This window comes from Pipistrellus hanaki, assembly GCF_964339955.1.
Source record: "Pipistrellus hanaki genome assembly, chromosome: 15".
Lineage (NCBI taxonomy): Eukaryota > Metazoa > Chordata > Mammalia > Chiroptera > Vespertilionidae > Pipistrellus > Pipistrellus hanaki.
This window is the reverse complement of record NC_140517.1, coordinates 45022734-45047758: the sequence shown is the minus strand read 5'-3', so window position 1 is coordinate 45047758 and position 25025 is coordinate 45022734. Positions and strand designations below refer to the sequence as shown.

Genomic DNA, 25025 nt, shown 5'->3' with positions numbered 1-25025 from the left:
TCTAAAAACTAAGGTGACCAGACGTCCCGATGTTTAACAATTTGTCCCGTGGCGTTTAAAACGCCCCGGGACGCGGGACAAAGTGTTAAAAAAAATTCGGGACGTCTGGTCACCTTGCTCTAAACGTTAGCCCAGCCCTGCGCTTCGTCTCGGACTCCGCTAAGTCTTCACTGTTTACAAATAAGGAAGGAAGCGCGGGCGCTGGCGCCCATCCCGGGGGCCCGGGGCCTCGCGAAGGCGGCTCCGGGCTCGGAAAGGAGGCAGAGGCGCCGGGAGGGGAGGAGCCGGGGTCCTGGGAACGCGGGCGCCCACCCGCCACCCCGGCGGGGGGACTGGGCCCGCGGCCCCCGCCCCGCTCCAGGTGGCCGCCAGGGGGCGCCGGGGAGCCGCGTCCCGGGCGCCGTGGGTGTGGCCTTGGGCGTGTGTGTCCGCCGCCCAGCGCGGGCCGATTCCCGGGCGGGAGCACGCTCACGGCCCCCCAGGAGCCCGCCCCCCTCCCCGGCCCCCCAGGAGCCCGCCTGTCCCGGCGGCTGGGTGCGGGCGGGGCAGGCTGTGCCCGTCACCTCCCCGCGCCCAGGGCCCGGTTCCCAGGCCCCCGCGGCGGGCGGCGGAGGGAGGGGTGTCCCGCAGGGAGGGCCCCGGAGTAACTTTTCTTTGGAAAATATGTCGCTCTGGCCCCCAGCCCAGATGAGTCATCACGCTCCGCAGCGTTGAGTCACGGCCTCCACCCTCGCCCCGGAGAGCTGGGAGGGGGACCCCTCGCCAGCCCTGCCCGCCCTCCCCACCTGCCCCCCGGGGTCGGGAGCAGGGCGACCCCCCATTCCCTGTCCCAAGACAGCTGGACTCTGGAGAGAAGCCTTGGCTTTATTGCTGTGGGGCCGCCGATCCCATCCCAGGCCCCGGGGGGTGGGGTGGGGGTGAGCGTGGGAATCCCAGCCAGCACCCCGGAGGGGGCATCACCCCAACTATTTTTATCCCCCCCCCCCTAGTCTTTTCCACGGGGTCCCCACCAGCGTCAAGCACTAATATGGGGCGATGGCAGGAAAGGGGGTGTGTGAGGTCCCTCCAGGGAAGTGGGGGGGGGGGGGGGCTGTAGCACCAAGAGCCTGTCCCCCCAAGACATCCCTGAAAAGGGGACTCAGGTTAAGCCCTGGGGTCTCTTCTGTGTGGTAGGGGCGCCACTTAAATATGGCCTGACGTTGGGCAGCGCAGCTAGGCCCCAGGGGCTCAAGTTCGAGCCACCAGCTTGGGGGGAGGGGAGGCTGGGGCGGGGGGGGGGTGGGGGGGTGGGGAGGCTGGGTTTTCAACCCAGGCCAGGCGGGGGAGGACACACATGCTTACTAAGTAGGGTGTGAGGAGCTCAAGGAGGGCTAAGAGGGTCCATGTGAGGAAGCAGGAGGTTCTGTCTCCCCTGGGAGTCCCCAGTGGCCCTAAGGCCTGAGGGCGGGGGCGGGGGCAGGGGTCCTTGCCTGGATGGGCAAGAGGAAGGCCTGTCATTTAGTCATTTCAACCAAGCGGCAACTCTTTTAAGGGGCGGGGCGGGCCTGGTCCGGGCTGGTGTGTGTCTGTGTGTGTGTGTGTGTGTATGAGGGACAGGCAGTGCTCCCTCCCGAGAATGTCAGCTCCAGGAGGGCACCGATCTCTCTCTTCTGCTCTCTGCCGGGATCCCCAGTGCCTGGAACGAGCCCCAAACCCAGAAAGTAGTAGGTGCTCAATAAATACTTGCAAGAAGGACGCCTGGGTGGATGCCTGTGTGTTAGTGTGGGTGCGGCGTGCCTCGGTGTACGTGCGGGCGGAGGTGCGAAGGGCGGGCAGAGAGATGACTCCCCCTCCCCTGGTCCCCTCTGTCTGGCGGTGGGGGGTGGAGGGACCCCCATCCTTTCGGCTGGGAAGGCGGCAGGCGGGTGCATATGGCCAGGGCAGGGGCGTGCGTGCAGCGGGGAGCCGCGGCGGGGCCGGCGGAGGGCGGACCTCACTCGGCGGAGCCCTTGTGGCGCCGCTTGGAGGGCGGCACGAGGCGCCGGGGCAGGTTGGCGGGCAGCCCGTGGCCCTCGAGCTTGGCCTCGATGAGGTGGCTGGCCAGGGCGAACTCCTCGTCGTCCAGCATGCCGTCCCGGTCGACGTCGCTCAGCTTCCAGATGCGGCCGAGCACCGAGTTGGGGAGCTTGGTGCCCACCATCCAGGTCTTGGCCTTGGAGCCGCTCAGCTTGCCGTCGGCCGGCGCCAGGTTGTAGAAGATCTCGTCGTACTTGGACTTGTCCTTGGTCACCACCCACTCGGCCTCGTCGTCCGAGCCCTCCTCGCCGTCCTCCAGCGCCTCGTCGGGCCCGCGCTCCACGAACGGGCCCATGTGGGTGCCCTCGAAGGCGCCGCCCTGCACGCCCACCTCCGTGCTCTCCAGCTCCTCCTGCCGCAGCAGCGGCATCAGCTTGGCGATGTCGTGCGTCAGCAGCTCGTCCAGCGTCTCCAGCAGCTTCGGCTTCAGGGAGTGGAACTTGGTGAAGTCGTGAGCCATCAGCAGCTCCTGTGAGGGAGAGGAAGGGGGAACCGGAAGTCAGGGATGCCGGAAGTCACGGGCGCTGGAAGTTAGGGGCGCTGGAAGTCAGGGGCGTGGGAAGTCAGGGGCGCCGGAAGTCAGGGGCACCGGAAGTCAGGGGCGCTGGAAGTCAGGGGCGCCGGAAGTCAGGGGCACTGGAAGTCAGGGGCGCCGGAAGTCAGGGGTGCTGGAAGTCAGGGGCGCTGGAAGTCAGAGGCGCTGGAAGTCAGGGGCACCGGAAGTCAGAGGCGCTGGAAGTCAGAGGCGCCGGAAGTCAGGGGTGCCGGAAGTCAGGGGCACCGGAAGTCGGGGGCACCATCTCATGGTCCCCAGCCCCTTGGTGCCACCACGGGGGCGCCTGAGCAGCCCGGGCAGCAGCTCCTGGCCCAGCGTGCAGACGTGTGTGGGTATCTATTCGCCCGGTACCCACCACACGGAAGGAGCCGGGAACAGGGTCCTGGAGGCTGAACCCGGTGCAGGGCGGCCCCGGGATCACTGGACAGTAGGGGGCTCAGAGGACCTCCGTGACTCAGGCAGCAGCCTGGCCGCTGGGCTGGCGGAGGAAGATTTCAACATCTTGACAGCAGCTCCAGGGCACTCAAGAGTCGGCTCTCGGCCCTGCCCGCCCCCTTGGCACCCCAGCTGCCCCGCCAGCACCCCGCCATGATGCAAGTTAAAGAATGCAATTCCTGCCCCAGCCGGCTTGGCTCAGTGGATAGAGCGTCGGCCAGCAGACTGAAGGGTCCAGATTCGATTCCGGCCAAGGGCACATGCCTGGGTCTCGGCTCAATCCCCAGTGATGGGGGTGGAGCGGTTGGAAGGTGGCAGCCAATCAGTGATTCTCTCTTATCATTGATGTTTCTATCTCTCTCCTCTCTTCCTCTCTGAAATCAATAAAGAAATATATTAAAAAAAAAAAAAAAAAGAATGCAATTTCTGCCACTCTGTTAGCTCTGTCACCCTCAACACTGAAGGGCTAAGGGCTGGCTGCCAGCGTGGGAGTTTGCTTTGGGACCTTTACGAGACCCTGGGGACTCCCAACCCCGAGAAGTCTTATTTGGCTGGAGCAGCTGCGGGCTGGGTTTGAGACCGCCCTCCTCCCTCAGGCGGCTCCAAGCCGCTGACACAGCGTCAGACACACACTGACCCCTGAAAGCGGCAGCACAGGAACGTCCAAAGCCTAGGCACAGAGATCCACTGATCGCGACCATGAAGAGATAGGGGTGGGCCTGGCCTGTGTGGCTCAGTGGTTGAGCATCAACCTATGAACCAGGAGGTCGAGGTTCGATTCCCGGTCAGGGCACATGCCAGGCCTGCAGGCTTGATCACCAGTGTGGGGTGTGCAGGAGGCAGCCGATCAGTGATTCTAATCATTGATGTTTCTCTCTCTCCCTCTCCCTCTGAAATCAATAAAAATATTTTTCCCCAAAAAAGAGATGGGGGTGTGATGGTGAATTGCGGGGGGTGGGGGGTGGTGCAGTAGGACTCCAAGGCCAGGCTGCGGGGCGCCCACCCAGCACTGCCACCTGGGGGCTGTGTGTCCTCGGGCAAGGGATGTGCCTCTCTGGGCCTCCGTTTCTACCTTTGTAAAATGGGGATAACAAGCACTGCCCAACTTGGTCGGGGCGGGGCGAAAAAGGCTAAATTAATCCGTCTGGATAAAAATGTCAGCGTCATATTAACAGCTGCAGCGCCAGCCGGTGGCTCTGTTGGAACGTCATCAGTGCACCAGAAAAGGGTGCAGTTCTATCCCTGGTCGGGGCACGTACGGGAGGCAGCCGACCGATGTTCCTGACATCAATGTTCTCTCTCTCTCTATCTCACATCAATAAACATATCCTCGGGTGAGGAGTGAAGTAAAAAATACTGTAGCCCTAATTGGTTTGGCTCAGTGGATAGAGCGTCAGCCTTCCGACTGAAGGGTCCCAGGTTTGATTCCGGTCAAGGGCATGTACCTTGGTTGCGGGCACATCCCCAGTAGGAGGTGTGCAGGAGGCAGCTGGTCGATGTTTCTATCTCTCTCCTTTCCTCTCTGTAAAAAATAAAAAATAAATAAAATATATTTTAAAAATACTGTAACAATATTAGCAGCTGCTGTTTAGCCCAGCACTTCACAGTTGGCAAGCTCTGGAGATATTTTTGACTGTCACAGCCGGGGGTGGGCGGAGGGAGGGAGTGTGGCTACTACTGGTGAGTAGAGGCTGGGATGGCACTAACTGTCCTGGGACCGTTCTCTGGCCCCGGATGTCACCAGTGCCAAGGCCAAACTCAAGGTGCCTGTGGCAACGGGGAGACACTGCAGTCAGGGAGCCCATTTTCCAGTTGGAGAAACTGAGGCTCGGGAAACGAAGCCACCTGCCCACGTTCATGGAGCTGGTCAGAGGCCGAGGCAAACGGACCTCACCAGGATTCCTCCGCCTGGGGCTGGAGACATCTCAGCCCTCAGAGCGGGCTCAGCCTGGGCACGGCCCCTCCCCACCCCAGGCCTGCACCTGGACTCGGTCTGTCTCCACGTTCACTGGGTCACTCCTGCCCTGCCCACTCCTCCCCATCTATCCGGACCCACGGCTCTCCCAGCACCAGCTGACCCCAGGCCTGGGCGTGTGAGGAGCCGCTCCCTCGTCCCCCAAGATCAGCGCTGGAACCCCTGAATGTTACGCGGTTCCTGGCCACATGGAGGAAAGACTCCACTTCCCAGCATCCTTTGCGGTTGGCCAAGGCCATGACCAAGTTCTGGCCAGCTGGAGGTTAGCACGAGCTACCAGTGCGACATTAGACTCACGCTGTTCGGTGCAGCAGACACGTGATTCTTTAAACGTAAATGAGTTAAATAAAATCTAAAAGGTCAGTTCTGATGTGGCTAGTGGTTGCCATTTTGGAGGTGGCAGCAGAAAGCACTTTCATGCCCTAACTGGTGTGGCTCAGTGGATAGAGCATAGGCCTGAGGACTCAAGGGTCCCAGGTTCGATTCTGGTGAAGGGCATGTACCTTAGTTGCGGGCACATCCCCAGTAGGAGGTGTGCAGGAGGCAGCTGATCGATGCTTCTAATTCTCTATCCCTCTCTCCTCCTCTCTGGAAAAAAATCAATAAAATATATTTTTTTAATTTATTGATTTTTTACAGAGAGGAAGGGAGAGAGAGAGCCAGAAACGTTGATGAGAGAGAAACATTGACCAGCTGCCTCCTGCACACCCCCCACCGGGGATGTGCCTGCAACCAACGTACATGCCCTTGACCCTTGAATCGAACCCGGGACCCTTCAGTCCACAGACCAACGCTCTACCACTGAGCTAAACCGGCCTCGGCCAATAAAATATATTTTTTAAAAAAGTATTTTCATCATTGTAGAACATACATGGGACAGCACTGTTTTATACAGAGAGAGCCTGTCCCATTAGCTTTCCCTCCCCTCCCCTCCCCTCCCCTCCCCTCCTTGCTGGCTGGAATGCAGACGCAAGGGCTGGCGTCTCCACAGCCCTTTTGTGCCATGAGGGGCTCTTGGGCCCGGAGGCCAGGCCTGGAGGGAAACTAAGAAAGGGCTTGGTACCGGGCTCTGTGAAGCATGAACCGACCCTAAACCATCCTCCAGGACTTTTATTGTATTTACGGAGGAGAGAAATAAACGTCCATCCTAACTAAGCCATAATGATTGGGGGTGTTTTTCTTCAGTCCCTTTTCCTACCTCATCAGACCACGCTCCCACGGACCCGTGTGCAGGAGGTGCTTCCGGAACCTTCCGCGCAGCCCTCCGGTTCTCCCGGCCCGCCCCGGAGCCCACAGAAGCCGGCCCCCTCCTCCCCCCCCCCCCCTCGGTCCCCAGCCTCCCCGGGGGCCGCGCACCTGCATCTTCTGACAGTCGGGGAAGTCGCCCGGCGAGATGTGGTGCTCCAGCTGGATCTTGGCGAAGATGACGGGCAGCTTGAGGATGAGCTGCTTCTTCTTGTTGTCCTTGCCGAACACGGAGGGCATCTCCTTCTTCAGGTAGCTGATGATGTAGGCGTGCACCTGCGGGGAGAGGCCCGCTGAGCCTGCTTCCGGGCCCCGGCGGCTCCCTGCGGGGGCCCAGGCCGGCAGGCGCGGCGGGCGGGGTGTCCTCCCCTGTGCCGGAAGGTTGCCGGTTCGATTTCCCATGGAGATGCATGCCTCTGCCTGACCGGTTTGGCTCAGTGGATGGAACATAGGCCTGCAGACTCAAGGGTCCCGGGTTCGATTCCGGTCAAAAGACCGGACCACAAGATGCTGCTCCATTTGCTTTCCACCCAAGTTCAAAGTTCCCACAAGGGCCTACAGCAGCAATTCTCAAAGTGTGGTCCGGGCAACCCCAGGGGGTCTCGAGAGCCTTTCGGGGTTCAGCCCATCAAAAGTGCAGTGGACCCGAAACCGGTTTGGCTCAATGGATAGAGCGTCAGCTTGCGGACTCCAGGGTCCCGGGTTCGATTCCAGTCAAGGGCATGTACCTGAGTTGCGGGCATGTCCCCAGTAGGGGGTGTGCAAGAGGCAGCTGATCGATGTTACTCTCTCATCAATGTTTCTGGCTTTCTATCCCTCTCCCTTCCTCTCTGTAAAAAATCAATAAAAATCAATAAAATATATATTTTTTTAAAAAAAGTGCAGTGGAACCTCGGCTCTCAGAGTTCATTCCTTCCAGAAGGCGGTTTGAAAGCCGAGTTGCTCTTCCCATTAGAAGCAATGTACATGGGATTAGTTCCAGACCCCAAATGAGTCCCTGATTTAACCTTTCTTACCCACAGTGCGTGTCTAATGTCCCGGCTAATTGATAAACACTTCGAAAAGGAAAAGACATGGAATGTGAATGAGCATTTAACAGAAAGGAAAGGAAATGTACAGTAAAAAGGGAAAACCTAATAATAAGCAGCAACAAGAGCCAAAAAAAAAAAAAAAATATTCACAATACAATTTCCTGGCTGGTCGTGGTGCGTTCTCTCGCGTGTTTGTCGCCTGGGAGACATGACTGATCACAGGCACCGACATGAAAGGGCACTGGGGTGAGAAGCAAGCTGGGAGGCCTGCAGAGCAGAGCCGAGGTGTGACTATTTTTGAATAATAATAATAATAAGACGCTCTTTTTTTTTTTTACTTTTCATTTCCTCCCCAGTGGATGGTGGAGATTTTTTTAAGGCTACAAGATAGGGGAAGCCAGACAGCAAAGAGATTTGCAAAAATGTAGGACAGGTGCTCTGGCCAGTTTGGCTCAGTGGATAGAGCATTAGCCTGTGGACTGAAGGGTTCCCGGTTCGATTCCAGTCAAGGGCACATGCCCAAGTAGTGGGCTCGGTTCCCAGTGGGGGGCGTGCAGGAGGCAGCGAATCGATGATTCTCTCTCATCATTGAACTCTCTCTCTCTCTCTCTTTCTCTCTCCTTTCCTCTCCCTTACCTCTCTGAAATCAATAAAAATATATTTTTTAAATGTAGTACAGGAACCCTGTCCTCCCTGACTTTTTTCTTTCGAAAATAGTTAATTTTCATGAAACACGTTACCTAGGTTGACTGATGTGCGTTGTTACTTTAAACGGTCATATAATATTAACTATGGATATTTATTCATATAAATTAAACATAATCAAAAACCTGCCGGTGACATTTCCAATAAATGACCACTTAATAATTCTGTAACCATTCGTTACTGGCTCGTTCCTATCACGTGGTAAACGTTGTCTCCGTTTTGAATTCTTTTTTTTTAAAATATATTTTATTGATTTTTCACAGAGAGGAAGAGAGTTAGAAACATCGATGAGAGAGAAGCATCCATCAGCTGCCTCTGTGTCTGCAACCAAGGCACATGCCCTTGACCAGAATCGAACCCGGGACCTTTCAGTCCACAGGCCGACGCTCTATCCACTGAGCCACACCGGTTTCTGTCGTTTTGAATTCTCACGCAGTCAGCACAGACACAGTGCATGTGCGGACTTCTCTGGGTGCTCAGTCACTTCTAAGAGCGTGACGGGGTCCTGGGAACCGAAGCCTCGAGAAGCCCTGTTCTCCCTGGCTCGGCTCCTGCCGCCTCACCTCACCCAGGGTACCTCCCCCTGGCCGCTGCTCCGGCTTCCTCGCCTGCCTTCCTGGCTTCACCAGATGCCGCTCACCCCCGACCCCAGGGCCTTTGCACATGCCCCTCTCTGCCCGGACCTCGGCCTGGGCTCCCGCAGCTTCCTCTGGCGGTCACCCCCTCGCACAGGCCCTCCAGTTACTTTTCGCCTCCGCCTGGATCGTTCCGCTCACAGCACTTCTCACAGTGCAGTATTCCGTTCCTGCTCTGCCGGTCTGTCTGTCCTGTCCCCGTCCATCCACCAGGCTGGGGCTCCGGGCGTGCCCCTGCCCTCGGCGCTGGCACACCGTGCACACAAACACTCGAGAAATGTTTGGAGCCGCAGCCTGGGCTCCTCCGTTATCAGAAAGCAAACAAGGCGGGCCGAGCCATGAGCACACGGCATCTATTCTAAATAGGAAGCTAAAGAATGACACGTATGTGCTCACATGGAAACAATGCGTCTAAGGGAAGGCGCAGACACCCATCCCGGGGCGGGCGGGGCCCCGAGCGCTGGGGCAGGGGTGGGAGGGAGCGTGTTTGACTAACGTGAATGCTGCACCGTGAGCCGGTCCCAACGGTCGTCTTGAAAACACTTATTAAATGAATCATAGGCTTAGAATGCTAACAGTTCTGGTGAGTCTGGCTGGTTCTGCACCCTCGTTGCCCCTCCTCCCCCCTGTCCTCCGGCCACCCGGGCTCCTGTTCCAGCAGGTTCCTTGCTAGCCCTGGCCTGTTTGGCTCAGTGGATAGAGCATCGGTCTGTGGACTGAAAGGTCTCAAGTTTGATTCCCGTCAAGGGCACATGCCTGGGTTTTGGGCTCCATCCCCATTAGGGGACATAAAGGAGGCAGCCGATCAATGATTCTCTCTCATCATAGATGTTTCTATCTCTCTCTTTCCCTCTCCCTTCCTCTCCTGAAATCAATAAAGATATATTTTTAAAAAGTAATTCTAATCTAATCTAATCTGGCTTGCTCCCTGCTGTGTAGGTCAGTAATGGGCACCAACTGTGAGACTGAGACTGGGAGGAAGACAGAGAAGGAGGGAGCAGATGATGGTAGATGAGAGAGAGAGAAAGGATAGAGATAGATAGATAGATAGATAGATAGATAGATGAAGATGATAGATAGATGATGAAGATGATAGATGGATGATAGATAGATAGATAGATAGATAGATAGATGAAGATGATAGATAAGATAGATGATGAAGATGATAGATGGATGATACATAGATAGATGATAGATAGATAGATGAAGATGATAGATGGATGATACCTAGATAGATAGATAGATAGATGATAGATAGATAGATAGATAGATAGTTCTTGTCCCTGGGCGGCTCAGAGCAGCGCAGTCTGAAGGTTCGGGGCCTCTCCAGACTCAGACCCTCCCAAGACCTTGGCCTCATGGGCCACAGCGCAGCTCCCCCCTCGGGAAGGGCAGAGCCGAGGACTCACCACACCCCTACCCTGGAGGGAGGAGGGGGGCTGCCAAAAGGAGTCCAGAGGGCTCTGTGCCCTTGGGGGAGAACTTTTTTTTTTTTAATCCGCACCCAGGATATTTTCCCCTTGATTTTCAGAGAGAGGGAAAGACGGAGGGAAACATCCAGTGAGAGAAACACATCGGTTGGTTGCCTCCTGCACGCACCCCACCAGGGCCCCAGCCAGGGAGGAGCCTGCAACCCAGGTATGTCCCCTTGGCCGAAATTGAACCCGGGACCCTTTGGTCCACAGGCCAATGCTCTATCCACTGAGCCACACGGGCTAGGATGAGAGCATTTTATTTGATTTGATTGATTTTTTAAAATATATTCTATTGATCTTTTATGGAGAGGAAGGGGGAGAGATAGAGAGCTAGAAACATGAATGAGAGAGAGACATCGGTCAGCTGCCTCCTGCACACCCCCCACTGGAGATGTGCCTGCTACCAAGGTACATGCCCTTGACCAGAATGGAACCTGGGACCCCTCAGTCTGCAGACCGACGCTCTATCCACTGAGTCACACCGGTTTAGGGCTGATTTGGTTAATTTTGGAGAGAGAGAGGAAGGGAGGGAGAGAGATCTATTTGCTGTTTAGAGAGAGATGGATTCATGCACTCATTGGCTGATGCAGGTCTGTGTCCTGATCAGAGGTGGCACCGCACCCTACGTGCACCAGGGGGAAACTCTCACCCGTGGAGCCATCCTGCAGGGTAGCATGCTTGATGGTGGGACTGACCGCGCAGAATCCCACGAGGGGCGTGAGCAGGGGACCTTGGTCACAGGGACCCTGGGCCTGGGGCAGCCCTGGGGGCCAGGATGGATGGATGCGCAGGAGGAGGAGGTGTCCCTAGGGACAGGGGCCAATCGGGGCAGGGGTGTGGCTCGGAGTGGGCGGGACCTGTGGCGCGGGGCCAATGGGGCGCGGGGGCGGGGCGGGGGCGGGGCCTGGGCGGCTCCAGGGGGACCGGCCGCGGGAGGCGGTGGGAGCTGATGGCTTTTCCAGAGAGGAAGCGGGGGAAGGTGCCAGGAAGAGATAAGGTGGAAGGGCGGGGTGGGCCGGGGCGCGGGGCCCCGACTCCGGGGTTTGTCCCGGTTTCCGGAGCCGCCTCCTGTCCGGCGGGGCTCCAGGTGTCCGGCCCGGCCCTGTCCCTCCGTCCCGCGGCCTGGGCTCCGGCTCCTGCGGCTCTGCCTCCCTGAGGGGGTCTGGAGCTCCAGAGAGACTGAGACTGGGAGGAAGACAGAGAAGGAGGGAGCAGATGATGGAAGAGAGAGAGAGAGAGAGAGAGAGAGAGAGAGAGAGAGGATAGATAGATACTAGATAGATATAGATAGATAGATTATAATAGATAAATAGATAGGTAGATAGATGGTAGATATAGATAGATAGATATAGATAGATAGATAGATAGATAGATAGATAGATAGATAGATGAAGATGATAGATAGATAGATAGAAAGATAGATAATAGATAGATAGATAGATAGATAGATGATAGATAGATAGATAGATAGAATAAGGAGGAAGAGGAGAGAGACCGAAGGAGGGAGTGATAATAAGAGAGGGGAGCCCAGCCAACGTGGCTCAGTGGTTGAGTGTCAATCTATGAACCAGGAGATCAGGGTTCGATTCCGGTCAGGGCACATGCCCAGGTTGCCGGCTTGATCCCCAGTGTGGGGTGTGCAGGAGGCAGCCCATCGATGATTCTCTCTTAGCATTGATGTTTCTATCTCTCTCTCCCTCCCTCTTCCGTCCTCTCTGAAACCGATAAAAAGTATAAATAGATAAAGAGATGAGGAAAGAGGGAAAGAGGAGAATGAATGAGAGACGCAGGGCGAGAGGGAGAGAAAGGGAGAAAGAATGAGGGAAGGAGAGAGGAAGAGAAAGACCAGGGAGAGCTGAGGAAGAGGTGGAAGTACGGATACAGAGAGAGATGGAGAGTCCAGAGCTGGGCAGAGCAGGGAAGAAAGGTGGGTCCTGAGGCTCCAGTCCACAGGGCGCCCCGCCCTCCCAAAGAGAATTCCTGGGGTGGGGGAGGGGTGGGGGTTCTGACTCACCGGCTCCTGGCTGCTCCTTAAGCTCTGGCTCCCTCACCTCTGGGCCTCCCTGCTTGCCCAGCTTCCTGCCCCACCTCCATCCTGCAGCCGCCCCCACGAATGTTCCATTTGGCTTCCAAAATCACCCAGAAACCAGTGCTCTCCTTCCTCCCCCTCCTCACCCCCCATAGCCCCGTCCTGATCCAGCCTCCTCCCAGCTCCCCGCACCCAGCCCCCTGCCTGGTCTGTGCCCGGTCTCACCGCCCAGAATCCACCCCGCCGAAGACAGCTGGTCTGACTCTGTCCCTCCCTAAGACTGCACCCTCCGTGGCTCCCCAGGGTCTTGGGGCACAGCACACATTCCTGGCCAAGCCCTGGGCGCTCTGACTCCCACGCCGCCCAGCCTCAGAGTCAGCACCGCCTGCCCCGGGCTCAACGGACATTTTCCCTCATCCCCGAGCTGGCCATGTGCTCATCCCCAGCCCAGGTGCCAGCCGCTCCCACGGTCTAAACCCCTTCCCCGCCTGGTCCTCAGCCTCCAGTCTGCAGCTCGGGTGCCCCCTCCTCCAGGAAGCCTTCCAGGGTTCCCCCAGCCCCAGCCCTGACCGTGCTGGGTCTTCAAGGTCTGGGGGTGGGACTGCCCCGCATCACCCGGCAGGCCCAGGGCCAGGCACAGAAGAGGTTTTGTTAAATGCGTTTGTTCAGCGTCGTTCGTTCAATACACTGAACGGCCAGATGATTATGATCCCTGTACGCATAATCATGTGGCCACTCAGTGTGTATCCTATATAATAAAAGGCTAATAGCCGAAACCGGTTTGGCTCAGTGGATAGAGTGTCAGCATGCGGACTGAAGGGTCCCGGGTTGGATTCCGGTCAGGGGCATGTACCTTGGTTGTGGGCATATCCCCAGTAGGGGGTGTGCAAGAGGCAGCTGGTCGATGACTCTCTCATCGATGTTTCTCTCTCTCTATCTCTCTCCCTTCCTCTCTGTAAAAAATCAATAAAATACATTAAAAATAAAACAAAATAAAAGGCTAACATGCAAATTGTCCCCTCGACCAGGAGTTGGACCAGCAGGCAGACCGGCCAACCACCCATGTCCCCTCCCCCTGGCCAGGCTGGCTGGACCCTCACCCATATACGAATTCATGCACCAGGCCTCTAATATCTATATCTATATCTATATCTATATCTATATCTATATCTACATCTACATCTACATCTACATCTACATCTACACCTACACCTACACCTATACCTATACCTACATCTACATCTACATCTACATCTACATCTATGCACTGAGTGGCCAGATTATATGCGTTCAGAGACCATAATAACCTGGCCTCTCGGTGTAGATGTGTGCTGAGCACCAGCTCTGCTCCTGGCGCTGGGGGCGCAGCAGGGAACCAGTTCAGAGAAAGACCCCTGCTTCTGTGGCGCTTAAATGTGCGCGGCGGAGACAACAGGAAACACAGAGCCCCCTGACTGGGTCACTGAGGACCAGGCAGTGTGACCCATGAAGAAAACTGCGAGAGGGATAAAGCAGGACTTGCAGGGGGGAGAGAGACTAGGGGGGTGTTATTTTCATAAAAAGGGGGGGCAGCCCTGACCGGTGTGGCTCAGTGTCGGTCTGCGGACTGGAAGGTCCCGGGTTCAATTCCGGTCAAGGGCATGTACCTTGGTTTCGGGCACATCCCCGGTAGGGGGAGTGCAAGAGGCAGCTGGTCAATGTTTCTCTCTCATCGACTTTTCTAGCTCTCTATCTCTCTCCTTTCCTCTCTGTAAAAAATCAATAAAATATATTTTTAAAAAGAAAAGAAAAGAGACAGAGACAGAGACAGGCGTGCAATGGAAAAGGCACAATTCTCCATGCAACCCTGCTCCCGCCAGTGCCCTGAGCGCCAGAACGCCCAGCCTGCGAACTCTCTTAGATGGCACAGCCGATCAGAGAGCTGATCAGTGCAGACTGGCAGCCAAGAGGGGGTCAGGGGACAGGCTGGAGGCGCCCCTGACCCCACCAACACCCCCCCCCCCGTCCCCCCTTCCCTCCCTGCGCCCCGGCCGCTCACCCGCACGAGCCTCGCCCGCTTCACCATGTCGTTGAGCTTGCGCAGCGCGGCGTGGCGCGGCAGGCCCTGGATGTCTCGGAACAGGTCTTGCTCTTCCAGCTCGAACAGGCGCCGGTTGTCGGGCACGAGCAGCGGCTGCGCCCAGAAGGAGCCGATGTAGACGCGCAGCACCTCGGGCGTGCCCACCACCTTGCCCAGCGCCCACATGAGCGCGCCGTACACGCGCATCAGCTGCTGCGTCTCCACCATGTCCGCCTTGTTGAGCACCACGCGGATCTTGTCCTCGTGGCCGCGCAGCGCGCCGATGGCCTCGGAGAACTCGTCCGAGATCTCCAGCTTGTGCGCGTCGAACAGCAGGATGATGAGGTCCACGCGCTCCGCGAACCAGCGCAGCACCGCCGGGAAGTCGTAGCCTGGGGGCGGGGGGGAGGGAGAGGGGGCAAAGGTCAGCACCCACACCCACCCCACCCCCCAGCCATCCGAGGCCCCAGCCCTTTGGGCTGACCATCAGAACCGCTGGCTAGCCGAAACCGGTTTGGCTCAGTGGATAGAGCGTCGGTCTGTGGACTGAGGGGTCCCGGGTTCGATTCTGGTTGGGGGCATGTACCTTGGTAGCGGGCACATCCCCAGTGGGGGGTGTGCAGGAGGCAGCTGGTCATGTTTCTCTCTCATTGATGTTTCTGGCTCTCTATCTCTCTCCCTTTCTCCATTCCTCTCTGTATAAAATCATATATATATATATATATATATATATATATATATATATATGATTTTATACCGCTGTCTATGTGAAATAGTCAAGGACTCAGAGCACCCCACTGCCCCTGCTTCATGCAGCCCCCATCACTCTGACCCCAGTTCCTCAAGCCATCTAGGGACAAGGGGCCATCAGCCCTTCCCTTTTTCATTCATTCATTCATTCATTCATGCCTCATTCATTCATTCAGCAGATGCTAGTGGTATGCCTTGGTTCGGGTATAAAGGTTGTTAAAATACTGCAGTGTTGCTGAAACCGGTTTGGCTCAGTGGATAGAGCCTCGGCCTGCGGACTGAGGGGTCCCGGGTTTGATTCCGGTCAAGGGCATGTACCTGGGTTGTGGGCACACCCCCAGTCGGGGGTGTGCAGAAGGCAGCTGGTTGATGTTTCTCTCTCATCGATGTTTCTAACTCTCTATCCCTCTCTGTAAAAAATCAATAAAATATATATATTTTAAAAAAACCCTTGCCTTCTTGCCCAGCTGGTGTTGCTCAGTGGTCGAGCGTCAACCTAGGAACCAGGAAGTCACAGTTTGATTCCCAGTCAAGGCACATGTCCAGGTTGCCAGCTCGATATCCAGTGAGGGGTGTGCAGAAGGCAGCCAATCAATGATTCTCTCTCATCATTGATGTTTCTATCTCTCTCTCCCTCTCCTTTGGCTCTCTGTAATCAATAAAAATATATTAAAAAAAAATAAAATACTGCAGTGTTGCCCTAGCTCCATGGTTCTGCAAACCGCGGCTCGAGAGCCACATGTGGCTCTTTGGCCCCTTGAGTGTGGCTCTTTCACAAAATACCGTGGCCTGGGTGAGTCTATGTTGAAGAAGTGATGCTAGAAGGAGTTTAAGTTTAAAAAAGTTGGCTCTCAAAAGACATCTCAGTCATAGTCCTATAGATATGTGGCTCTGTGGACAAATGAGTTTGCCGACCACTGACCTAGCTGGTTTGGCTCAGTGGATAGAGCATCCATCTGTGGACTGAAGGATCCCGGGTTCGATTCTGGTCAAGGGCACATGCCCGAGTTGTGGGCTCCATCCCCAGTAGGGGGCGTGCGGGAGGCAGACGATCAATGATTCTCCTCACTGTTGTTTCTCTCTCTCTCTCTCTCTCTCTCTCTCTCTCTCTCTCTCTCTCCCTCTCCCTTCCTCTCTGCAATTAATTTAAAAATAAAATAAATAAACAAACAAAGCCCTACAACAGCGCCGAGTGCATGGGGTGAGTCACGCCAGACCTGGAGGGTGTCACTCAGGCCTGCTCTGTGCGGGGACACGCTCGCTCAGGCAGCCCAGTCCCGCCCTTCCAGGGATCACCGTCCACTGGGACACAGACCTGTCCCCGTGGTGGTCAGGCCGGGGTGGGGGAGCCCGAGGGGGTGCCTGAGCCCGCCTGGGGCGTCCGGGAGGGCGCCTCGGAGGAGGGGCTTCGGAGTGGGCCCTGGGGGACGGGCGTGAACCTGCAGAACCGGAGCCACAGCTGACGCCCTGAGGCCACTCCAGGCTCAGCTCTCAAACCTACTGAACCTCCACGCCTCCCCAGGAAGGCCCGCACGTGTATGCTCCCCGTTTCCAGAGGAGAACAAGGAGGCACAGAGAGAAGGGATTGCCTCAAACACACCGAGAGGAGGCCCGGAGGAGTGTCCGGGGCCCCGGTGCCCAGCCAGGGAGCTGGGGCCCAGCCCACCCTCCGCGGAGGAAGCCGCTCCTGGGCAGCTGGGCCTGAGGGAGGGGGGGCGGGTACGGGACATTGTTTGGGGGGAGGAAGGGCCGGGTCACCAGGGGGACGGCAGCTGGGGCCCCCTCCCTCCCGCCCCTACACACACACACACACACACACACACACACAGCCCGGATCTGGAAAGTGTGGCTCACGCCAGAGGGAGGCGGAGGGAGATTGAGTCACCGTGGGAGCGGAGACGTGGCAGGGGCAGGCCGGTCGCCTGCGCGCTCCCCGGGAAAAACAGTCACACCAGCTCTCCCGTGGCACCTACTGTGCGCCACACACTGCTTCCGGGGCTCCACACGGCGCTTTCAAAACATATTTTTAAACATATTTTATTGACTCTTTTACAGAGAGGAAGGGAGCGGGACAGAGAGCTAGAAACATCGATGAGAAAGAAACATCAACCAGCTGCCTCCTGCACACCCCCTACTGGGGATGTGCCCACAACCCAGGTACATGCCCTTGACCGGAATCAAACCCGGGACCCTTCAGTCAGCAGGCCGACGCTCTATCCACTGAGCCAAACCGGTTTTCGCAGGGCGAACATATTTTTATTGATTTTAGAGAGAGAAGAAGGGAAGAGGGAGAGAGAGACAGAAACATGGATGTGAGAGAGAATCATTGATCAGTTGCCTCCGGTATGCACCCCAACTGGGCATCAAACCCGAAACCCGGGTGTGTGCCCTGACTGACCCAGGAGTCCGACCTCCTGTAGGCGCTCAACCAACTGAGCCTCGCCGGCCTGGCACTCTGCCCATTCTGGCATTCCACTGTAACTCTCCGCGCAATCAGGCGGCTGATCACCATTATTACTATTCCCATTTCACAGATGAGGAAACTGAGGCACAGGGAGGTTACGTAGCTCGCCCAAGGTCCCACAGTTGTTTTTTTTTTAAAAAAAAAACAGCGGAGTCCAGATTTGAACCCGTCCAGAGCGCTCATTACGCTACAATCACATGCACACACTCACAGATATTACATGCACTCACACACGTGTGCTCACACACAGGTGCCCGCCCAGCACGCACTGGCCACACGCACCAAGGTGCAGACGCCCAGACACACTCTTGCCCACAAACCCGGGACCCACACAGCCATCCGAGGTCACACAAGACCCACCACCTCCCAGATGCACAGGCGCCCGCAGACACACACACACACACACACACAGTCCCACAGAGGCGCACCCGCACGCACTCTCCCTTGCACGCCCCAGCTCGCACTGTGCACAGACCCTCACACACGGTCCCCACCGTCCCCCACAGCCTCCCCCCCCCGCAGCCCCCACAGCCCCCCACTCCCCCACCCCCCACAGCTCCTCACCCCCACCCCCACCCCCCGCAGCCCCCCCAGCTCTCCGGGGCACCCAGCGTCAGCCAGGCGCGGGCACAGGCCCCCAGGCGCGCGCTCCGCCCCGCGCCAGGGAAGGGACCCTGATTCTCCCCCGCCCCCATGGCCTCTGGGCCCCCCTGGCACCCCAGCTCTGGTTGCAGACCCGCTAGGTTCCATCCTCCCGGGGACCTCGGTTCGCTTCCCCCCCCCCCCCCCCCCCGCCCCTCGGGGCAGGCGGCGCGCCCTCCGATCGCTCCGCAGCTGCGCCGCCTCCTCCCCGGGGACGCCCGCTGGGCCGCCGCCCGGCCGGTACCCCTCCCCGCCCCGCGCCGCCTCCGGGTCCCCTCTGGCCCACAGGCCGCCTCCTTTGCCCCAGTTCCCGGCCTCCGGGCTGGGGTGGGGCGGGGTGCGGGGCGCAGATGCGGAACGCGCTCCGGGCTCCGGCTCCGGGCGGCGGCGGGGCGGGCTCCCCCCGGAGGCCCCGCTGGAATCCGCCCCCCGCTCCCCGCTCCCCCTGCGCAGCTGTTTATAGATTCCAGGCCGCCCTGGCCCGCGCCCAGGTCCCTCCCAGCCCCTCCCCACCCATCGGCGGCCCGGCCCGCCGGCCAGGCGCTCCCAGGGCCCGCCGCTCCCCTCCCGGCCTCCTGCTGCCTCCCTGCCTCCCCTCTGTCTCTGCCTCCCCTCTGTCCCTGCCTCCCCTCTGTCTCTGCCTCTCTCTCTGTCTCTGCCTCCCCTCTGTCTCTGCCTCCCCTCTGTCCCTGCCTCCCCTCTGTCCCTGCCTCCCCTCTGTCTCTGCCTCCCCTCTGTCTCTGCCTCCCCTCTGTCTCTGCCTCCCCTCTGTCCCTGCCTCCCCTCTGTCTCTGCCTCTCTCTCTGTCTCTGCCTCCCCTCTGTCTCTGCCTCCCCTCTGTCCCTGCCTCCCCTCTGTCCCTGCCTCCCCTCTGTCTCTGCCTCCCCTCTGTCTCTGCCTCTCTCTCTGTCTCTGCCTCTCTCTCTGTCTCTGCCTCCCCTCTGCACCCCGCTCTGTCTCTGCCTCTCTCTCTGTCTCTGCCTCTCTCTGTCTCTGCCTCTCTCTCTGTCTCTGCCTCTCTCTGTCTCTGCCTCCCCTCTGTCTCTGCCTCCCCTCTGTCCCTGCCTCCCCTCTGTCCCTGCCTCCCCTCTGTCTCTGCCTCCCCTCTGTCCCTGCCTCCCCTCTGTCTCTGCCTCCCCTCTGTCCCTGCCTCCCCTCTGTCTCTGCCTCCCCTCTGCACCCCGCTCTGTCTCTGCCTCCCCTCTGTCTCTGCCTCTCTCTCCTGATGGCTCCCTCTCGGTCCTTCGGGAGCAGCGGCGGCCTGCTCACACGTGTTCCCCACCGCCTCCCCCACCGCCTCCCCCACCGCCTCCCGCACCGCAGTGTGCCAGCGGGAGGCTCCCGCCGCTCCACCCGCTCCTTCCATTCCGGGCAGCGACACCGGGCAAGTCCCAGCAGGGACCGGCCTCCTCCCTCCGACCTGGGAGTCCACGTAGTCAGCCCCCTCCTCCCTCAGACCCAGGGGTCCAGGCCCCCAGCCCTCCTCCCTCAGACCCAGGCCCCCAGCCCCTCCTCCCTCAGACCCAGGAGTCCAGGCCCCCAGACCCTCCTCCCTCAGACCCAGGGGTCCAGGCCCCCAGCCCTCCTCCCTCAGATCCAGGCCCCCAGCCCCTCCTCCCTCAGACCCAGGAGTCCAGGCCCCCAGCCCCTCCTCCCTCAGATCCAGGGGTCCAGGCCCCCAGCCCCTCCTCCCTCAGACCCAGGGGTCCAGGCCCCCAGCCCCTCCTCCCTCAGACCCAGGTCCCCAGCCCTCCTCCCTCAGACCCAGGCCCCCAGCCCTCCTCCCTCAGACCCAGGCCCCCAGCCCTCCTCCCTCAGACCCAGGGGTCCAGGCCCCCAGCCCCTCCTCCCTCAGATCCAGGCCCCCAGCCCCTCCTCCCTCAGACCCAGGCCCCCAGCCCTCCTCCCTCAGACCCAGGCCCCCAGCCCCTCCTCCCTCAGACCCAGGGGTCCAGGCCCCCAGCCCCTCCTCCCTCAGACCCAGGCCCCCAGCCCCTCCTCCCTCAGACCCAGGCCCCCAGCCCCTCCTCCCTCAGACCCAGGAGTCCAGGCCCTCCTCCCTCTGACCCAGGCCCCCAGCCCCTCCTCCCTCAGACCCAGGAGTCCAGGCCCCCAGCCCTCCTCCCTCGGACCCAGGGGTCCAGGCCCCCAGCCCCTCCTCCCTCAGACCCAGGCCCCCAGCCCCTCCTCCCTCAGACCCAGAAATCCAGGCCCCCAGCCCCTCCTCCCTCAGACCCAGAAATCCAGGCCCCCAGCCCCACCTCCCTCGGACCCGGGGACCCAGCCTCACTCACCGCGGCTCACCCTCTGCTTGGCACCCGACAGGATGCCCGGGGTGTCGATGATGCTGATGCTCTCCAGGACCTGGTTGGGGAGGTGGGCGCACATGAACCTGGGCGGGAGGAGGGACAGGTCAGCGCAGGGCGCGGCAGGAGGAGAGGACACACAGGAGGGGCAGCCAGAACTGCCCCAGGCTCACATCGGGTTCAGGGAAGGGCAGGCGTAAAGCGAAAAGGGAGGTGGGACAGAGAACAAAAACTATTTTTAAAAATCAGAACTGGCGTGTCCTGAGCACATTCTTTGCGCCGGGAGCCGCTCTCAGCACCTTCATGATTGTAACTCAGACAATCCTGCGGCATGGCGCCTGCGGTGATCCCCATTTAAAAAAAAAATGTATTTTATTGATTTTTCACAGAAAGGAAGGGAGAGGGATAGAGAGCTAGAAACATTGATGAGAGAGAGAGAAACATTGACCAGCTGCCTCCTGCACCCTCCCTCCCCAACTGGGGATGTGCCCGCAACCAAGGTCCATGCCCTTGACCGGAATCAAACCCGGGACCTTTCAGTCCGCAGGCCGACGCTCTCTCCATTGAGCCAAACCGGTTTCGGCCGGCGATCCCCATTTGCCGGATGAGGGGAAGGGAGGCCCAGAGAGGTCAAGCCACTGGCCCAAGGCCGCCCAGCAGGAGGGCAGGCCGGCTCCCCTGGGGAAGAGCTGAGGCCGGCCTGGGATGGGAGGGTCCAGGGAGCGAGAAAGGCGCTGGGGCCGCACAGGGGGGACCCCCAGGGGGGGAGGGGACAGGAGGGGGCCCCCCCCCCCGCGGCCGGGAGAGGCCCCCGCGGCCGGGAGAGGCCCCCGCGGGCGCACCTGTTGAGGAAGGTGTTCCCGAAGGGGTTGAGTTTGCGGAAGGGCTTCTCGGGGTCCACGATGAGGGCGTTGCCAGGCACGGTGCCCTCGGTGTCGCCGTGCATGACGGCCACGAAGCAGTCGGTGGTGGGCTCGGGGCCCACGCGGGAGCCGGGCACCTCCTGCTCCAGCAGGTACTGGATGAAGCTGGTCTTGCCGGTGCTGTACTGGCCGGCCACCAGCACCATGGGCTTGCTGTCGAAGTCGGCGTCCTCCAGGGCCGGCGAGTGGAAGTCGCCGAAGCGGTAGTGCTCCTCCAGCGGCAGCAGCTTGGTGCGGTACAGCTCCTTCAGCGCCGAGGTCACCGTGCAGATGGCCTCGGGCCGCTGGCCCCGCGCCCCGCCGCGCTTCAGCCAGCTGAACATGGCGGCCGCGCGCTCGCTCGCTCGCTCCCCTCCTGGCTGGGCGCCACCCGCTGAGCGCTAACCACTGGGCTCGCCGGGCCGGGCGCTAACCACTGGGCCCGCCGGGCTGAGGGAGATGCGCGGGGCGGAGGGCTGCCTGCAGGAGAAGGAGAGGGGGTGGATGGAGGACTGCCTGGTGGAGGAGGGGAAGGAAGGGAGCTGAGAGGTGGACCGGGAAGAGGAGGAGGGGGGAAGGGGCAGAGGGAGGAGCAGCGAGCACGGAGGGTGCATGGGGAGGTGATGGCTGGAGGAGAAGGAAGGGGATGGTTCCGTTTTGACGGGGGATGACGGGGAAGGGGGTCGGTGTGGAGACCCAGGAAGGGGAAGGGGAGGGTGCAGAGGCCGCCCAGAGGGAATGGATTCCTTCGTGCTTTATAAAAAATATATATTTTATTGATTTTTTACAGAGAGGAAGGGAGAGAGAGATGGAGAGCTAGTAACATCGATGAGAGAGAAACATTGACCAGCTGCCTCCCGCACGCCCTCCACTGGGGATGTGCCCGCAACCAAGGTACATGCCCTTGACCGGAATCGAACCTGGGACCTTTCAGTCCGCAGGCTGACGCTCTAGCCACTGAGCCACACCGGTTTGGGCTCCTTTGTGCTTTTCTTCTCCCTTCTCCCCTCCCATGGCCTCGCACATGGACACTGACTTCCCTCCATGTGCCAGGAATGGTGGGCCCAGAATCCAGCCAGAGACCACCCCCCCACACACCTCCTCCCACCCCCACTCAGAGCTCCGTGAGGAGTGATGCCGGGAAATGCCAGGCAGAGGCCGTGTGGGCCCAGAGGGGGATGTGACAAGCCGGCCACGGACCCGCCAGCTCTGTCTGGGCTGATTTTAAAAAATATGTATTTTATTGATTTTTTTAATAAAGAGGGAGGGAGAGAGTTAGAAACATCGATGAGAGAGAAACATCCACCAGCTGCCTCCTGCACATCCCGTACTGGGGATGTGCCCGCAACCAAGGCACATGCCCTTGACCGGAATCGAACCTGGGACCCTTCAGTCCGCAGGCCGACGCTCTACCCACTGAGCCAAAGCGGCCAGGGCTGGGTTGACTGTCGAGCTGCTCCCTGCAGAGTGGGCCTGTCAGGGGCCTCTAGGCAGAGAGGGTGGTGTGAGAGGAGGCCCAAAGCTGTGACATGCAGGAGCCGGGTGGCTGGCTGGACCCAGGGGCCCGAGGAGGAGGAGGAGGAGGAGGAGGAGGAGGAGGAGGAGGAGTGGGAGAGAAAGCTGAGCCGACGCCCAGGTGTGCCCAGGTCGTGAGGGCCCTGGGGCGTTCGGAAGAACAGCTCAACATGTATGAGCCCTGCATGCCAGGCGCTGCTCCAGCCTCAGCTTCCTAACACCTGGGTCGGGTCCCGGGCTGTTATTATCCTCACTTTTCCGACCGGGAAGTGGAGGCTTACAACGGTAACACTAGCCGAATAAGCAAGAAGGTGCCCAAGCTGCGACTCCAGGCAACCCGACCTCAGAGCCTGCACTCTCATCACAGGCCTAAAACATGAGGAAGAGAGCCGAAACCGGTGTGGCTCAGTGGATAGAGCGTCGGCCTGCGGACTGAAGGGTCCCAGGTTCGATTCCGGTCAAGGGCATGTACCTTGGTTGCGGGCACATCCCCGGGAGGGGTTGTGCAGGAGGCAGCTGGTCGATGTTTCTAGCTCTCTATCCCTCTCCCTTTCTCTCTGTAAAACATCAATAAAATATATTTTTTTTAAAAAATAAAAAGTTAGGAAGAGAAATAGCTTCCAACCCAGCAGCAGCGAGCACCCCCGCCCCCGGACTGTGTTCTCTGCGCGCCCCTCCAGCCCCCCGCTCTCTGTGGGATCTGTAGTGATGTCCCTGCGTTCCTTCCCGGTTTCTCAGCCATCTGTGTCTCCGCCTCCGCCCCACTCCCGGGTCCGTCAGAGTAGATGCTTAGAGCGTTACTGGTCTTTGCACACAGCCAGCTGGAGCCGTCACACTGGAGCCTCTAAATCAGGGGTCTTCAAACTACGGCCCTCCGGCCACATGCGGCCCGCAGAGGAGTCTGATCCGGCCCGCCAGGTTTTTTGGGCAGTGAGCGCAGCCGAGGTGTTACAGTAGGAATTAGTAGTTCATATAGTCCGGCCCTCCAGCTCTCTGAGGGACCGTGATCTGGCCCCCACTTTAAAAAGTTTGAGGACTTAATTTAGAGTCTAAATTAAGGTGGCCAGACGTCCTGCTTCTGGCGGGACAGTCCCGATTTTTAACAATTTGTCCCATGTCCCGAGGCGTTTTAAAAAAAAGTCCCGGTTTTTGGAATCTGGTCGCCTTACTTTAAATATCATCTCCCTCCCGAGGAAAGCAGGGCTCCTTAGAGACACGGCTGAAGCTGGGGCCGGAGCAGGGCAAGAAGGATCAGACGGACGGTGGGGAGGTGCTCAGAGGCGGACGGACGGGGCATGTCACGGGGACACAGGCCCCAGCCCGAAGGGACGCCCCCCGGCTAAAGACTGGACAGTTCGAGCATCAGCAATAATTGCAGATCAGCCCGGCCCGGCCCCGCGGCTCCGTGGACGGAGCAACCTCCCAGGCACCGCGAGGCTGCCAGTTCGAATCCCGGTCAAGCTTGATCCCCCGTGGGGCGTGTGCAGGAGGCAACCAATCGATGTTTCTCTCTCATCGACGTGTCTCTCCCTCCCTCCCGCCCCCTTCTTCTCGCTGAGAAGCAACACACGTTTAAAAAATAACCGCAAATCAAGTATGTTTAACAACCCATAAACTCATAACGACTTTTCTTTTTTAAGGAGAAGTCGGGGAGGAGAGGTGGCGAAGAGGCCGGAGCTGGGGCCGGGCTGTCGCGGAGGGAGGGGGCCGGGGCGGGCGGGGCGGGGGGACGTGGCTGGAAGGGTGCTGGCGGCTGGACGGCGGCGATGGGGTTGGTGAGGAGGGAGAGGAACTTGGGGTGCCAGGAGGGCCAGGCTGGACCCAGAGGAGGAGGGCGGGGAGGGAGCCCCGTACGGGATCTCCCCTCTGGGAGGACGGGGAGGGGGACTGAGAGCGGCTGGTGGGGACGGGGAGCGGTGGGGGGACTGGTACAGACTGGGGGCGCTGGGGCGTGGAGGGGCCGGTGTCAGGGGGCCTGGGCCGCGGGGGACCGTGCCCTCTGCAGGCGGGGACTGGGGGTCTCGGGGGAGCAGGGGCTCATGGGGAGCCAGGCGGGCTCATCGGGGCTGGGAGTGGGGGGCACTCACCGAGGGGCGCGGCGGCCGGGCCGGGCTGGGGGCGGGGGTCCCGGGTCGGAGGCGCCCGCGGAGCGGCTGAGCGCGCGGTCGGTCCGGAGCGTCTGAGCCGGGTGGGGCCGCGGCCAGGAGGAGGGGCGGGAGGGCGGGGGCGGGACGAGGGCCCCCCCC

At 59.6% G+C, this 25025-nt stretch overlaps 1 protein-coding gene across 1 annotated transcript; it reads right to left on the bottom strand.

Annotated features, from left to right (window-relative positions):
- Window positions 1-844: 844 nt before the first annotated feature.
- Window positions 845-24981, bottom strand: EHD2 (EH domain containing 2). Its single transcript, XM_084906040.1, has 7 exons — window positions 24867-24981; window positions 21674-21744; window positions 21205-21637; window positions 20351-20448; window positions 14180-14592; window positions 6378-6542; window positions 845-2524 (listed from the first exon to the last, which is right to left on the bottom strand). Exons 3-7 carry the CDS (start codon window positions 21606-21608, stop codon window positions 1973-1975), a joined length of 1632 nt encoding a protein of 543 aa, XP_084762166.1. The 5' UTR covers window positions 21609-21637; window positions 21674-21744; window positions 24867-24981; the 3' UTR covers window positions 845-1972.
- Between the last annotated feature and the right edge of the window lie 44 nt (window positions 24982-25025).